This window comes from Microcaecilia unicolor, chromosome 4 (genome assembly GCF_901765095.1).
Source record: "Microcaecilia unicolor chromosome 4, aMicUni1.1, whole genome shotgun sequence".
Taxonomy (NCBI): domain Eukaryota; kingdom Metazoa; phylum Chordata; class Amphibia; order Gymnophiona; family Siphonopidae; genus Microcaecilia; species Microcaecilia unicolor.
The window spans coordinates 145,027,535-145,043,565 of NC_044034.1; the positions used below are offsets into that span (position 1 = coordinate 145,027,535).

The following is a 16,031-nucleotide window of genomic DNA, read 5'->3' on the forward strand; positions in this document are numbered from 1 at the left end:
TTTAGCATGAAAATTCAGTTGACCCAAATAAAGCTTCAGCATAAAGGACTAGCATGGAAAGCTCATCCTCCTGTCAGCGATGTGAACATGTCTATCTGCACCTCCCTTCAGTCGGTGAAACATCACGTTTTGATGGAGCAGTGAAAGCAGCTTGCTTATTTCCAGCCATTGCAATTCTGTAGCAGATCAGTGATGAGTAAGGGTATTCCTTCTAACCCCTTCCCTTTCACGATGAAGGGTAGATTTCACGGAAGTTGCTCCAACAGTTTTCTTCTCGTGTACGGCAGGCGGTAAGTATGAGCTAAGGCCATTCGTGGTGATACTGCCTTCCGGTCTTTTTCCGCTCTTTTTGCAAGTGCTCCAGTTCTGCTTCATACATCATCTCCTGCACTAAGTACTTCTCTCTTCTCATCCTGTCGCATAAGTCTTTGGGCATATCTGGGATCAGGTAGGCAATAAATGATTTTATTCCAAACACAAGGTGCTGAAAATGAGAGAGAGAGTTAGAGAGAGAGAGAGAGAGAGAGAGAGAGAGAGAGAGAGAGAGAGAGAGAGAGAGAGAGAAAACGTGCTTTAAGTAAGTCATGTTATTGCTCTTCCACTCAAGCTGTAAGACTCTTTGCAATATTTGTTTTGCACAAATAAATGCCTTTTCCGAGGATCCTCTGTGTTAAGCTCATAGGTCTTACCTCAAATACTATAATGAAAGCCAGTCTTGCAGCTAGAACGTGCCAAAACTGCAGGGTGAACTCATAAGGTCTTGAAGCCCAGGGAGGTGCTCTGTAGTCTCTATATCTGTAATGAAATGAAAAGTGAAAAAGATGTGAGACATTAGCTGATGCACAGATCAGGCTCTGAAAACTAAGCTTTAAATGCATTTGTTCCTGCAAAAGAGTATTATTTAGTTATTTAAGCACGTGAAGGGCAATTCTATGACATTTATACTGCACATACATCAAATTACAGACTACTTGCATTTTCATAGGTTAAGCACACAAATGCTAGCAGGACGTCTAGGGGGCCTGTTTACTAAGGTGCACCGAAAAATGGCCTGCACTGGTGTAGGCATGTGTATTGGATGACTACAGGCCAATTTTTCAGTGCGCCTGCAAAAAAGGCCTTTTTTTGCCAAAAATGGATATACAGCAAAATAAAAATCAGCGCGCATCCATTTTGGGCCTGAGACCTTATAGCCACCCATTGACTTGCGGTAAGGTTTCGCGCGTTAACTGGGCGGCAATCATCAGCTTGTGTACACTACCGATTACCGCCTGGTTAGCGCCACGTGGTTGAAAATAGAAATTATTTTCTGCCGTACATTTTGGACGCACGTCAAAATTAGAATTACCGCCTGGGGCAAGCAGTAGCCAGATGGTAGTTCTAATTTGACATGCGTTGTATACGCGTAGGCACCTACACATCTTAGTAAAAGTGTCCCTAAGTGCTGTACTGTAAGGTGTATATCAGTAACAAAGGGAGGAAATTCTATACATGGCGCCAAACATGAGGTACTATTTCAATGCGGAAAAGCGTTCTAATGGATGCAAGATGCTGAAATGGGGCAGAAATGCCAGATCCATGTGAACACACACACTTATATGCCCATGTATAGAATAGCACCTAAGTACTTCTGCATGGATCCGCAAAAGGGTGAAATGATGGGAGGGACAGGGGTGGGGTGGCGGCATTTCCTTATGATGTGCACAGTGTTATAAAATAGTGTGAATCCGCGTCCAACTCATGCACTGGGATTTACACTAGTTGGTGTAACTCCTCTCTCCAAAGTTGAGTGCGAATCTCGGTGCTTCTTGCTATTCTATAAATGGCGGCCATCTTGGAACACCTGTTATATAATACCGTTCAGTGCTATTTACTGAATCCAGTCCATAGTGTGTAAATGCAAGGGTGACACACAGGGGTGCAGAATGGGCCTGGTTACCAATTATGCACATAGCTTATTAAATGCTGCCAGTTACGTGCATTCTTGCTGAAGTTACACAGATCTATGGCTGGTATAACTGCAGGAGCGCTGGTGCTGGCTTATGCTAGTATTTTATAATGGAATCCAGGATCCCAGATACCATTATAAAGTAGGCGCTCACCACCCAACACTGGAGTGCCTAAACAGAGGTACTCACTTATAGTATGTCTACAAAATCCTTACATAATGCAGAACAAAGAAAAAAAAAAACATACCATACAAAAATAGCAGTCAAAATATCTGAACAATAAAGCAAATACATCACAAAGACTACTACTACTACTTAACATTTCTAAAGCACTACTAGGGTTACGCAGCGTTGAGCAAACAAGCTTCCAATGGGAGGCGCAATAGAGCATAGGATGGCAATGCTGAATTAGTGCTAGTAAGTGGCTAATGTAATGCCAATTTGTAAAAAAGGTTCCCGGGGTGATCTGGGAAATTAGAGACCAATAAGCATGATGTCAATGCCGGGTAAAATAGTGGAAACTATTATAAAGAATAAAACTGTGGAACACGCAGACAAACATGGTTTGGTGGGACAGAGTCAGCATGGTTTCAACCAAGGAAAGTATTGCCTCACCAATTCGCATCATGTCATGTGAATAAACATGCCAATAAAGGTGAGCTGGTCGATATTGTGTATCTAGATTTTCAGACAGATTTTGACAAAGTTCTTCATGAGAGACTCATGAGAAAATTAAGGAGTCATGGGATAAGAGACACGGTTCTGGTGTGGATTAAGAATTGGTTATTGGATAGAAAACAGAGGGTAGGCTTAAATAGTCATTTCTCAATGGAGGAGGGTGAATAGTGGAGTGCCTCAGGGATCAGTACCGGGACCAATGCTATTTAACATATTTATAGATGTTCTGGATTTCGCAGTGACAAGTGAGGTGATTAAATTTACAGATGACACAAAATTATTCAAGGTTGTTGAAACACATGCAAACTGTGAAAAATTGCAGGAAGACCTTATGAAGTTAGAAGACTGGGCATCAAAATGGCAGATGAAATTTAATGTGAAGAAATGCAAAGTGATGCACATTTGAAAGAATAATCCAAATTATAGTTACCTAATGCTAGGGTCCACCTTGGGGGTTAGCACCCAAGAAAAAGATCTAGGTGTCATGGTAGAAAATACACTAAAATATTTTGCCCAGTGTGTTGCAGTGGCCAAAAATATAAACAGGATGCTAGGAATTATAGGAAAGGGATGGTAAATATAATGTCTCTTTATCACTCCATGTTGCAACCTCACCTTGAGTATTATGTTCAGTTTTGACCACCATGTCTCAAAAAAAAAAATATATAGCAGAATTAGAAAAGGTTCAAGACTGAGCTTCTTATCTTTCCCCCTAAACCAACCTCTCCTCCTCCCCCATTCTCTATTTCTGTGGATAACACTCTCATCCTTCCTGTCTCATCAGCTCGTAACCTTGGGGTCATCTTCGACTCCTCCCTCTCCTTCTCTGCACATATTCAACAGACTGCTAAAACCTGTCATTTCTTTCTCTATAATATCAGCAAAATTTGCCCTTTCCTTTCTGAGCACACTACCAGAACCCTCATCCATGCTCTTATCACCTCTCGCTTAGACTATTGCAACTTGCTTCTCACAGGTCTCCCACTTAGCCATCTCTCTCCTCTTCAATCTGTTCAAAATTCTGCTGCACGACTAATATTCTGCCAGGGTCGTTACGCTCATATTAGCCCTCTCCTCAAGTCACTTCACTGGCTTCCTATACGTTTCCGCATACAGTTCAAACTCCTCTTATTGACCTATAAGTGCATTCACTCTGCAGCTCCTCAGTACCTCTCCACTCTCATCTCTCCCTACATTCCTCCCAGGGAACTCCGTTCACTGGGTAAATCTCTCTTATCGGCACCCTTCTCCTCCACTGCTAACTCCAGACTCCGTTCTTTTTATCTTGCTGCACCATATGCCTGGAATAGACTTCCTGAGCCGGTATGTCAAGCTCCATCTCGGAACATCTTCAAATCTAAGCTAAAAGCCCACCTTTTTGATGCTGCTTTTAACTCCTAACCCTTGTTCACTTGTTCAGAACCCTTATTTTATCATCCTACTACTACTACTACTTATCATTTCTATAGCGCTACCGGACGTACGCAGCGCTTCACACTTGAACATGGAGAGACAGTCCCTGCTCAATAGAGCTTACAATCTAATTATGACAGACAGACAGGACATGTAAGGGATAAGAGTTAGGACAGACTCACTTTAATATTCCCTTATCTCTTGTTTGTCTGTCCTAATTAGATTGTAAGCTCTGTCGAGCAGGGACTGTCTCTTCATGTTCAAGTGTACAGTGCTGCGTACGTCTAGTAGTGCTATAGAAATGATAAGTAGTAGTAGTAAGAGTGACCAAAATGATAAAGAAGATGGAACTCCTCTCATGTGAGGAAAGGCCAAAAAGGGTAGGGCTTTTCAGCTTGGAAAAGAGGCAGCTGAGGAGATATAATTGAGGTCTACAAAATCCTGAGTGGTGTAGAATATTTTATTCTTTCAAAACGTACAAAGAGTAGGGAATATTCAATGAAGTTACATGGAAACGCGCTACGTATATCTAGTAGCGCTATAGAAATGATTATTATTATTATTAGTAGTAGTAGTAGTACTTTTAAAAGAAATAGGAGGAAATATTTTTTCACTCAATGAATAGTTAAGCTCTGAGTTTAGAAAAGGTTTGGCAAGTTCCTGGAGAAAAAGTCCACAGTCTGCTATTAAGACAGACGTGGGGAAGTCACTGCTTGCCCTGGGATTGGTAGCATGGAATGTTGATACTAATTGGGTTTCTGCTAGGTAATTGTGACCTGGATTGGTGGCCACTGTTGGAAACAGGATACTGGGCTAAATGGGCAATTGGTCTGATCCAGTATGGCTATTCTTATGTTCTTATGCAGGATTTTTTTGGTGATGGTAATATGATTAGCATGACAGTACATTCCTGTGAGCAGTTCCTAGCTCCTCCATTCTGATGTTGTTCTGCCTTTCCTATCAATAATTGTAGTTCTTTTCATATGCTATTGATTTGTTTTCCATATTTTACACTGCTTTGATAGTAGTTTTCCTTTAGCGGTAAATCAAATAAAGGCAACCTGAACATGAATCAATGCACATCTGTACTATACCTCAGTGATCTTTCTGAGTCTAGAGAAGGATATTTACTCTTTAATCTAATTCACTGGACAACAATGAAATGTACCTTGTTGACTACAGCACCACAATTACTCTGGTAGATATCTTTGCTATTTGTTATCATGTAAGCATGTACATAATGTCCATAATTAAGTTATTCTCGTGCTAAATTAGGCTTGCCTGAGTTCAGTACTTGAAGGCTACAAATATTTTGGATTTCCCTAAGGAACATGTTTGAAAAAGGAGTTCCATTCAGTGAAGGTAATGGACATACAAATCTATCTCATGAATATTCATTGGAGACATCTTGAAAACCTGGCCTGTTTGTGGCCCTGGATGACTGAATTTGATCAAGCCTGTGCTATATAGATACAACATTCAGAAACACAAATCAAAACACGTCATTTTAGAAACTCAACGTAATTGTCGGTTAAGAGTCAAGAAAAATAAATGTTGAAATACATACCTGCAATAACCTGAGTAACCCATACCAAGCTCACTCAAGTCAAACACGGATAAGCTGCTGTTTACATAACCTTGTAAACATCTAGATAACAGATAAATAGAACATGTTATTTATTTATTTATTAATGCATTCTTGTATCCCACTTTTATCCAAAAACAAGTTTCGGTTCAATGTGGCTTTACCATCAACTTTCTAATTTCCTTAGATGGTATGGAAAATATGCTTATCTTTTTCCATGTCATGTCTACAAAGGGTTAGATTTTCTACATATTTCAGTAAGAGAGCGTGTTTCATTCTGGTATGTGTGTGTTTACTTTTATATATGCAATTATATATTGTCACAGCTAGAGGTCGCCCTGGCATTCATTCTCAGGTTCCCTCCACTGCCTGGGCAACAATTCCCTGTACTGGAGCCAGCATCAGCCAGGGAGGTGTTGCCCTAAAAAGGTGCTCTATTTACACTGCACCCTGCCCTCCTCTATTGGCAGGCCCTCCCTCTTTCCATCCCCAGATCCTATCTCTCCAGAAGGTTACTTAATACTCAATAAATGACGATGCTCTCAAAAGTGTCACTTTTTTTTATACAGTTTAATTCAAAAGTATGAACTTCCCTCTTCTCGCTAAGAAGGGTAAATACAAATTCCTCTTAGAAAATGTCTAAGTTCCTTATAGAAAATTAAGAGCATTTATTTAGATTTTTTCACACATCTTTTTCAATAGTAGCTCAAGGTGAGTTACATTCAGGTACACTGGATATTTCTTTGTCCTAGGAGGGCTCACAATCTAAGTTTGTACCTAAGGCAATGGAGAGTTAAGTGACTTGCCCAAGATCACAAGGAGCAGCAGTGGGATTTAAACTGGCCATCTTTGGATTATAAGGCTGGTGCTTTAACCACTAGGCCACTCCTCCACAAACATAGCCAAACATTCTTTAGGTGAACTTCCAAAAGGGTTAATACTCAAGATGCTATTAGGCAGGATGGCTACATGCGGCGTTGAGCCTGGATATTCAAAGCCGATCCATTTCCAGTGACTAACATTGAATATACATGGGGTTTTTTGGCCGGCTTAAACTTAACCAGTAAAGTTACTATTTAGCGTTGGCTAGTTACGTTTTTAGTGTCCAAAGTAAGGGCTGATATTTATGTGGTCTGATTTGGCTTCTAAACTTAGCTGGCGAAGCGCTGAATATTCGTAGCTAGTTGGTTATATCACGTGATATACCTGGTTATCCGCTATATGCTAAGTGCTAAGGTAACCAGCTATCTCACGCTGAATATTAGTGCTTAGTCAGCTAAGTGGTATTTAACTGGCTAGGAGCTGTTCCTAGTGGTTAAATAGTGCTGAATATTGACCGGTCTACATTCGTTAGTCTGAACAACAAAGTATGTACATAATAAACAGCATTAAACATTTCTTAGCTAATTGTACAACATGAATGTGCTAGGCAGAGTGCAAGCCCCCGTCCCCTTTCTTCAATAACCTTCCCTCTGGGTTTAAACTTGTAACAGGGGTTAACTTCTCTCCAAGAACCTCATTTTAGAATCACAAACTTTTCTCCACTTTCCTGGCCCAGGATTTCTTAGTGATTCTCTTGTCCTTCTTACCAGGGATAAACCTCACCCATGAAAATGATTCTGTGTAAACTCCTGCTAGCTTTTTCCATGCATAAAAGCAGACATTCTAAAGGCTACCTTCACAGCTTCCTCTGCTCTATAGCTTCTCTGTAGCATTCTAGGATTGGCTTCCTTTAAGGACTCCTCCCTCTTGCTGTGTAACCAGAACACTTTTCTTTAAAGCTACTCTTAGGTTCCAATCTTCTTCAGGCTGTGCCTTACTTCCCACTGCCTATGCCTCTGTGCACCTTCCTGGGGATTAGGTTTTCCTTTAAGCCCTCCAAAAGACAGTGAACCTGCCAGCTTTTCCCCTTTTCTGCAGAAGCACCTGGCTTCTCCTTAAGTCTCTCCCTTCAATATGAAGGATGCTTTACATTTTCCAAGGGCTCCTGCTTCTATGTGCTTCCAGCTCTGGAATATACTGCTGGCTTTGTGCACAGTGACAGCCACACCCATTTCTCTCCATCTCTCTCTCTCTCTCTCCCCCCCCCCACCCCCCACAACTGAGGACTAAATGGCTAAATGGTCCATCTGTGAGGAAACCTCCCTGCTACTACAATCCCAATAATTCTTGTGTGCCTGGGTTTTGTTTTTTGACTGGCCCTGGGCTTCAGCTTGTTCCGGCTCCATGTATTTTCCAGAGCTCTGACAGCAGGAATTCCTAGGTAAAGATACTTTTTCTCAGTTTCTTTCTGTTTTCCTGGGGGATAGGAAAAATGGCTAGACTTTTCCTGCCTTCTCCCCTGATGTTTCCCCTCTTCTCATTCCATAACAGGGTTCCTCTGTGACGATATACAATCTTGATTTAAATAAACAAGGTATATGAAACAGAAACAGAAAACAAGAAAAGCTTCCACCAACAAACAATAACTATTATTACCCCCAAGAAGGAGAATATTCCAGGAATATAATAATTATCAATGGGCAGAAGAAAACTGCAACAACCTAATACAGTTACCTAAACACCTTAAACCTGTTCTCAGTTGCTGGGGGAGGGCAGACAGAAGCAGAATTATTTTCAGCAGAATGTCTACTATCCTGGAAACTTTGTAACTGACTGGGATAGATAAAATATAACATGTTCTCTAAAAATTAAATATTTACAAGGAAAATATCAGAAAAAGCCATCATCTAATGACATTTCTGGTCATCTATGAAAAAACACGCTGGGGCCTATGAGATAAACAAGGCTGCAACATGGTCTTCAGTCCACACATTCACATCTCATTATTGCCTTGAGCACCATACCTGTGTGACCCTGGGCAAGTCACTTAACCCTTTGTTGTCCCAGGTACAACAGTAGTACAATGTACTACTTAGTTTGTGAACCCATTAGGGACAGACCTAGCACCTATAAAATGAAACTGTAAACTGCTTAGGTCTAAGCGGTATATAAATACTGAATGAATGAATGAATACCTGACACGACTGTTGGTTTGGTCAGACAGTCCTGCATAATTTGTTTGGTGTGTAGAATCCAACTCCACCCTCCTATTTGTATAGCTTTATGGGTAGCAGCTGAATATAGCCAGATATCTACGTAATTTATTTATTTAGATTTTGTTCACACCTTTTTCAGTAGTAGCTCAAGGTGAGTTACATTCAGGTACAGTGGATATTTCTTTGTCCCACGAGGGCTCACAATCTAAGTTTGTACCTGAGGCAATGGAGGGTTAAGTGACTTGCCCAAGATCACAAGGAGCAGCAGTGGGATTTGAACCGGCCACCTCTGGATTACAAGACCGGCGCTCTAACCACTAGGCTACTAATAATAGATAGTGGCACTGAATATACAAAAAAAAAATAAAAAAATAAAAAAATAATTGACTGTGGAGCTTGACCTGATAGTCATTACAAGTCACCAAGTGCTCCATCGAAACTTTGAGCCCATCTCTGTAGAAGCTGAAAGGACAACTTTTCATCCTGCTACTTATCTTCTAGTACTTTGCCCTGATTTAATCATATTAGAGTTTACAGCGGTCTTAAAAAGGCCAGCTGCTTCCTCAAATTCATAGTAACACGTTTAACCATCTGTGTAGGGCATTACACATTTATGACCAAGATAGTTATTCATATTCACTGATAGTTGAAATGGAGTTTGTATACATGTTTTAAAGACCAGACAACAAAAAAAAGAATTAATAGGGGCTTTCACAGGCGGGACAAAAACTTTTAATTGAAATGTCATATATCCTGTTGAATAAAACTTGCACTATTGACCCAACATGGGCCGTGTTTCGGCATCAAAACGCCTGCCTCAGGGGTCATCCAATCAGAAGTGTCTAAAATAGGTTTTCCCGTTCGTAGCTAAATTTAAAATCTTGTTGACAAATGAATTCTGAACAAAACAGCATGTGCACTCTGCCCAGGATCTTAGCATTCTGTGTACTTCAAGTTTTGTCCCACTTGTGAAGGCCCCTGGCACTTTTTTTTGTTGTCTGGATTTTGTTTTGTGCTTTGTTAACCCTCTCTTTGTTCTTATCTGATTATAAAGACCAAAAGCTCATCATGTTTGCTGTGTTTTTTCTCCATTGCTTCCTAAGGAGCCAGAGTACGTTCATGTTTCAGAGTATGTAGAAATGAGGTGATGTGGAAATGGATATGTGGACAGGCGGTTTTGGTTTCTTGCCCTTGGACTGTGTGATCATGATCTGAGCATGCCTAGTGCAATATCTTCACCGTTCTCTAAAGTGAGCTGATATCACCCGAGCTTGGGGATCAGAAAATGAGGTAGTTAATGCGCTTCTTCAGTCAGAGTAGTACAGGCCTGAAATACTTCATGTTTCATGCCATATCGCCCAAATCTTTGCTATTCAGCTTTCTTGCATGGTTCCCACTCTAGCTCTGAATAGCAATGTTTTAAAACCCATCACCTTCCCAAATAACTATTCACCATAGTTTCCCTTCTGGTCTCAACTTGGATGAACTGAGCCCATAATGAAAAAAATAAAAAAACCTTCAACCTTCTCTTACCACTAGAGGGCGCTACATCTTCACAACAAGATCAAACAAGTATCACTGGCGAAATCCGAAAATATACACAGAGAATGTACAGAGAGTTTACTGGTGATAAACGGGCACTTGAATATAAGGAAGTGTAGAAGGTGTAAAATGCAAACATTACTTTTCCTGTCGATATCCTTCATCTATGCAAGGTCCATATTTGAATGCGTATACAAAGCGTGGGATGTAGTCTGAAGTGATAGCGATAACAAAGGCATTGGTAATTACAGCCAGCACTCCAATTCCTTCCAGTATTCCATACCAAATACCTAGTGAGACAAAGAGGCAAAAGAAAAGGACGGGTCTCATGAGAATAAGAAATGGATCATCAGTTTCCTTTTACCTTATAGTCATTGCACTGCTGCTACTTGAAAGACTTCTAACAGTGTAGGGCTACTCCTGAGTTGAGGAACAGTGTCACAGTCAGAGCAATGGGCTCAGAGCTAGGGAAGCCAGGGTTCAAATCTCACCGCTGCTTCTTTTGATCTTCAGAAATTACTTAACCCTTCATTGGCTCAGGTATAAATTTAGGACCCTATATTCAAGTGATTTAGGTGACCAGGAGAGGCTCCTGGCCGCTTCTTTTGATCTTCAGAAATTACTTAACCCTGTGGTTCAGGTATAAATTTAGGGCCCTGTGTTCAAAGTGATTTAAGTAGCCAGGAGAGACTCCTGGCTGGTTAAATTGCTTATGTAGAGCTATTTGCTGCTATTTGGTGACACTTAATTGGTTAGTTTCACTGAATATCAATGCTAACCGCTAAATTGAAAGATGGCGATTTTGTGGGTGGTCCGGGAGCGGAGTTGGCACTTACGTGGTTAAGTACTATCAAAGTTAAGTGGCCAAATCAGACTGCATAAAACACAGTCCTATATTTATGCGGTGTCGCTTAGGTGGTTAAGTGCTGATTATCGCCGTTAGCTGTGTAAGAAATAGCAAGCTGGGTATTCAAAGCCAGTGCCTGGTCATGGCCCGGGATCAAATATCAGGGCTTAAAGACAGCAGCAGGTACAAAAATGCTCATCACTAAATATTTACCCCTTAGATCATAAGCTCTCCAGTCAGAGCTAAACCCAGATATTCAATGCTGGGCTGTTTCTAGTGATCATAGTAACATAGTAAATGACAGCAGATAAAGACCTGTATGGTCCATCCAGTCTGCCCAACAAAATAAACTCATTTTGCATGGTATGCGATAGTTTATATGTATACCTGAGTTTAATTTGTCCTTGCCACTCTCAGGGCACAGACCGTAGAAGTCTGCCCAGCACTGTTCTTGCACTAAAAGTTCTGAAGATTCTGGAATCCTAAAGAGTTACAAGATTCTGGAATCCCAATTAGTAGCAACATTCCATGTAGAACCCCAAAGAGTAACATAGTAAATGACAGCAGATAAAGACCTGAATGGTCCATCCAGTCTGCCCAACAAGATAAACTCATTTTACAAGGTATGCGATGCTTTATATGTATACCCGAGTTTAATTTGTCCTTGCCATTCTCAGGGCACAGACTGTAGAAGTCTGCCTAGCACTGTTCTTGTATTAAAAGTTCTGAAACTAATGTTGAAGCCCCTTAAAATTTACACTCCAGCCCATCCATATCTATTCAATCACGATCAGGGCACAGACCATAGAAGTCTTCCCAGCATTGGTTTTGTTTCCCAATTACCGGTCTTGCCACCCAATCACCGCTAAGATTCCATGGATCCATTCCTTCTAACCAGGATTCAATTGTGTATATCCAACGCATGATTGAATTCCATTACCATTTTCATCTCCACCACATCCCGCGGGAGGGCATTCCATGTATCCACCACACTTTCTGTGAAAAAATTTCTTCCTGACATTACTCCCGAGTCTGCCCCCCTTCAACCTCAATTCATGTCCTCTAATTCTACCGCCTTCCTGTCTCTGGAAAAGGTTTGTTTGTGGACCTTTCAAATATTTGAATTTCTGTATCATGTCACCCCTGTTCCTCCTTTCCTCCAAGGTATACATGTTCAGGTCGGCAAGTCTCTCCTCGTACGGTTTGCAACTCAAATTGCATACCATTTTTGTAGCTTTTCTTTGCACTACTTACAGTCTTTTTTACATCTTTAGCAAGATACAGTCTTCAGAACTGAACACAATACTCCACTGGCATTGAAAATCTGGTTTATTTTTGGCTGGTTTGAATATAACCAGCCAAGATATTCCGTGTATTCACACGGCCAAATATAGCCACTAAAGTGGAGCTAAAAATTGGCAGATAGCCGGTTATGAGGCATATAACTGGTCAGGTGCCTATCCTGGCTGGTTAAATGCTTTTGAATATTTGGGGGTATAACTATACAGGGTAATTTGAGAGAGGAGTTGAGCATATAGAACAGCACTTTATGGGCTCAGAAGGACTCTTACGATATTGCCTGAGGTATCTGGGTGTAACAGATCAAAGCAGTCCCCTTTGATACGATACACAAAATGTCCTGGGGACACAGAAGAGGTGGAACAGGGACAGGACTGGTAGGCATGTGCATGTCTGATAAAATGAAAAGGGATCCACAACTTCCACAAGAGAAGCAAGCATAAAACAACAGAGGTGAAAGTGGAGAAAATTCCAAATGACCAAGGCAAACAAAGAGTTAGAGCGTCCAAAAAATGTATTCACCAAAGTAAACTGACTCAAAAGACCCTACACGGGCTGTGTTTCGGCAACAAGCCTTCTTCAGGGGTCAATATGGCTCAGATAAATCAGCATCACAGAGAGTATAAAAACCATAAAAATACTGGATCACAATACATTGCATGCCATGGAAAGCAGTCTACTCTTTGGACGCTCTTAACTCATCGTTTGCCTTGGTCATTTGGATTTTTCTCCACTTTCACCCCTGTTGTTTTGTGCATATCTGATAAAATATATGCATATGCACTAATTGGTAAAGGCACATATATGCAAATAATTACGCTTTCTTCAGAGCAGGTACAAATGCATATGACTATTATTTCCTGGGGTAATTTTAGACAGGCACACATGAAATCTTCTTACAAAATTACCCTCAGAGAAATTATTGCTTTTTAAGGTAATATCTTATTGAATAGCACTATCCAGTTCAATGAAAGATCACATGTATGGAAACCTACAAGACTGTAAAGTGAAAATGCGTCTCTTTTTCACTACTGCTTGTGGAACTGCCCGGTGCTAAGCTATTACTCACCAATATCCGTAGCTCTCGCAGGCATAGGTCTTCTCCACTGTGTGACAAACTTGTAAGCATCCAGTCTTATTTCGATGATATTATTTAGTAATGCAAGAAGGGGCGCCAGTGGAAAGGCTGCCACAAAGATTGTGGTAAAGCCGAACTGTATAACTGGAAAAAAAATATTAATTGCAAAACTGAATTCTACAACTTATCCTTCTCTTTAAAGATTGCCTCTGTTGGAGAAAAGTTACAGATTGTTTCTTTTCTCTACAAAAGAGAATACTGAAGTCTACTCTCCCCCCATCCCTTGATCAGCAAAGACTACGAGACACTCAATGAAGTTACATGAAAATACTTTTACAACAAATAGGAGGAAATAGTTTTTCACTCAACAAATAGTTAAGCACTAGAATTCATTGCTGGAGGATGTGGTAACAGCAGTTATTATATCTGGGTTTAAAAAAGGTTTGGACAAGATTCTGGAGGAAAAGTCCATAGTCTGCATCTCATTATTATGTAGCCTGGGGTGATGTAGTCATCACTGCATTAAAGTAATGTAAGTCTAGTTAGTGCCTTCTAACATGAGTTAAAGGGAAAATAACATAACTTAGAGCCCTAAAGCAGCTTGATAACTTCCCCCTAGTTGGCTTAATATCAAAAGCAATGAGATCCAGAATTAATGTGCCTATAATAAAGATTCTACAATTTACTCTTGAATGCCTACAGATATCTGGCCATTTATGCAAATGCAGAATAGAGACCTAAATATATATTTATGAAACTGTTTTTACACATATGTTTTCAGTTCAATTACAGATTATCTGTCCGTATGTGTGATAAAAAGCCGCATGAGAAAATGCGCTTACCCATTTCCAAATACTCGTCCATCAATCCATGTGCATTCATGGGCTGCAAGTTCCAATCCTTTTCCCACTGAGGTAAAGAAACTTTGTTTTCTACTGTCTGACCACCTCTCTTAATCTTCTGTCGTGACCACCAATTCTGAAGCAGACTGAATCAAAGAAACAACAGTATTCCTTCAAATTTGCATGACCTATAGCTTAATGTGTAATTGAATTGCATAACTTCAAAAGTTGACAAATGGGTCCACTTATCCTAAGGATTTCTTCACTTCATGGAGGATGAACTGGCTTCCTGAAAATATCTTCTACTCTTCAGTGCCCTCCCTGGTTTTCAGTAGAGCTCTCAGGGGCCCTGTTACTAAATCGCGTAGGCACCTATATGCACCCAATGCATGTCAATTTTGAGTTACCGCCCTGCTACCTCGTGGCCCTTGTGGTAATTTTATTTTTGACGTGCATCTGCTATGCGCACCAGAAAATATTTTTATTTTTTGGCGTGCGGGCAGTAATCGGCATTTTATGTGTGTAGTCCATTACCGCCTGGTTACTGCGTGAGACTTTACCACTAGCTCAACGGCTGGTGGTAGGTTCCAGACCTAAAATGGACACACGGCAATTTTCATTTTGCTGCATGTCCAATTTCGGCAAAAATTTTAAAAAGGGCATTTTACAGGTGCGCTGAAAAATGATCCTGCGCACACCTGAAACATGAGTCCACACTACCACAGGCCATTTTTCAGCACGTTTTTGTAAAAGGGCCCCTCAGTCTGGACTCTAGAGTACTGAGCTAAGTCTGAAATACGATGCACTTAGCTGAAAGTGAGTGTATTGCTTTCTGGGAAAAATAAAACTTTTCACATATTTGTGTCCATGCTGTAGTGATCATGACTTGGGCTAGTGAGGATTCATATTTTGAATGGTATTTGCTAAAACACCCATAGTCTTTGAATGACAGATATAAGGAACTGCTGATACAAACTCTCAGTTCTCATAACAGAACACACCACTATTAAATCTATGATATACCAGGAAAGCAGGGGAGTAGCCAGACCTCGAAGGGAGGGGGAGGGCAGAGCCCAAGGTTGGCGGGCTACATTTTGGCCCGCCTCAACACTACCGCCCTCCCGCCGCCACATCTGTTCCCCTCCGCTGCTGCCGCCACCTCTCCCCCCACCACTGCTGGAAGGTACCTTAGCTTGTGGGGGTCCCCAACCCCCGCCTGCTAAAGCGTTTGTCCCACACTGTCTCACATTGCCTGGCACCCTGTCCTGTTTTCAGCGCTGTGCATGCTCGTTTTAATGAAACAGAGACAATTGGTGGGGGCTCATGCCCCAGTGGCCCCCCCATAGCTACACCACTGCAGGAGAGATGACATCAAAGATGTAAACACAAGATACGGTTGACTTCTCATAATCCTGCATGTTTAGCCTACATTCATGAATTACAAAGAATCTTAATCTAGATACAATGCTATGGGCAGTGTCAGGTAAACACCATGATGTCAGTCTACGAAGAGAGACCTTGAAGGCAAACTAATGATTCAAGGTGTAGTACGTGACCCAGTAATCTTTAAACCTCAAGATGACCTACAAACATAAAGGCTTGGAATCGGGCAGTACTGAATATTTGTATTTGATTTGATTTGGCCCCAATAATAATTTAAATTCAAATACGAATAATCCGTGCTCTACTGTGCAAAATCCTATTGAAATAATCACTTGATCTCTGATTTCATGATGCTTCTTTTATTATTGGTTATGTTA

At 40.9% G+C, this 16,031-nt stretch overlaps 1 protein-coding gene across 1 annotated transcript in view; it reads right to left on the minus strand.

Moving 5' to 3' along the window:
• Positions 1-301: 301 nt before the first annotated feature.
• Positions 302-16,031, minus strand: part of ANO3 (anoctamin 3) — a 397,666-nt gene continuing 381,936 nt past the window's right edge. Inside the window, exons 20-25 of the mRNA XM_030200697.1 lie at positions 14,272-14,417; positions 13,421-13,573; positions 10,348-10,495; positions 5,608-5,688; positions 690-795; positions 302-484 (exon numbers count right to left, since the gene is read on the minus strand). Coding sequence (XP_030056557.1) covers positions 302-484; positions 690-795; positions 5,608-5,688; positions 10,348-10,495; positions 13,421-13,573; positions 14,272-14,417 — 817 coding nt within the window. The remainder of the gene's footprint in view (positions 485-689; positions 796-5,607; positions 5,689-10,347; positions 10,496-13,420; positions 13,574-14,271; positions 14,418-16,031) is intronic.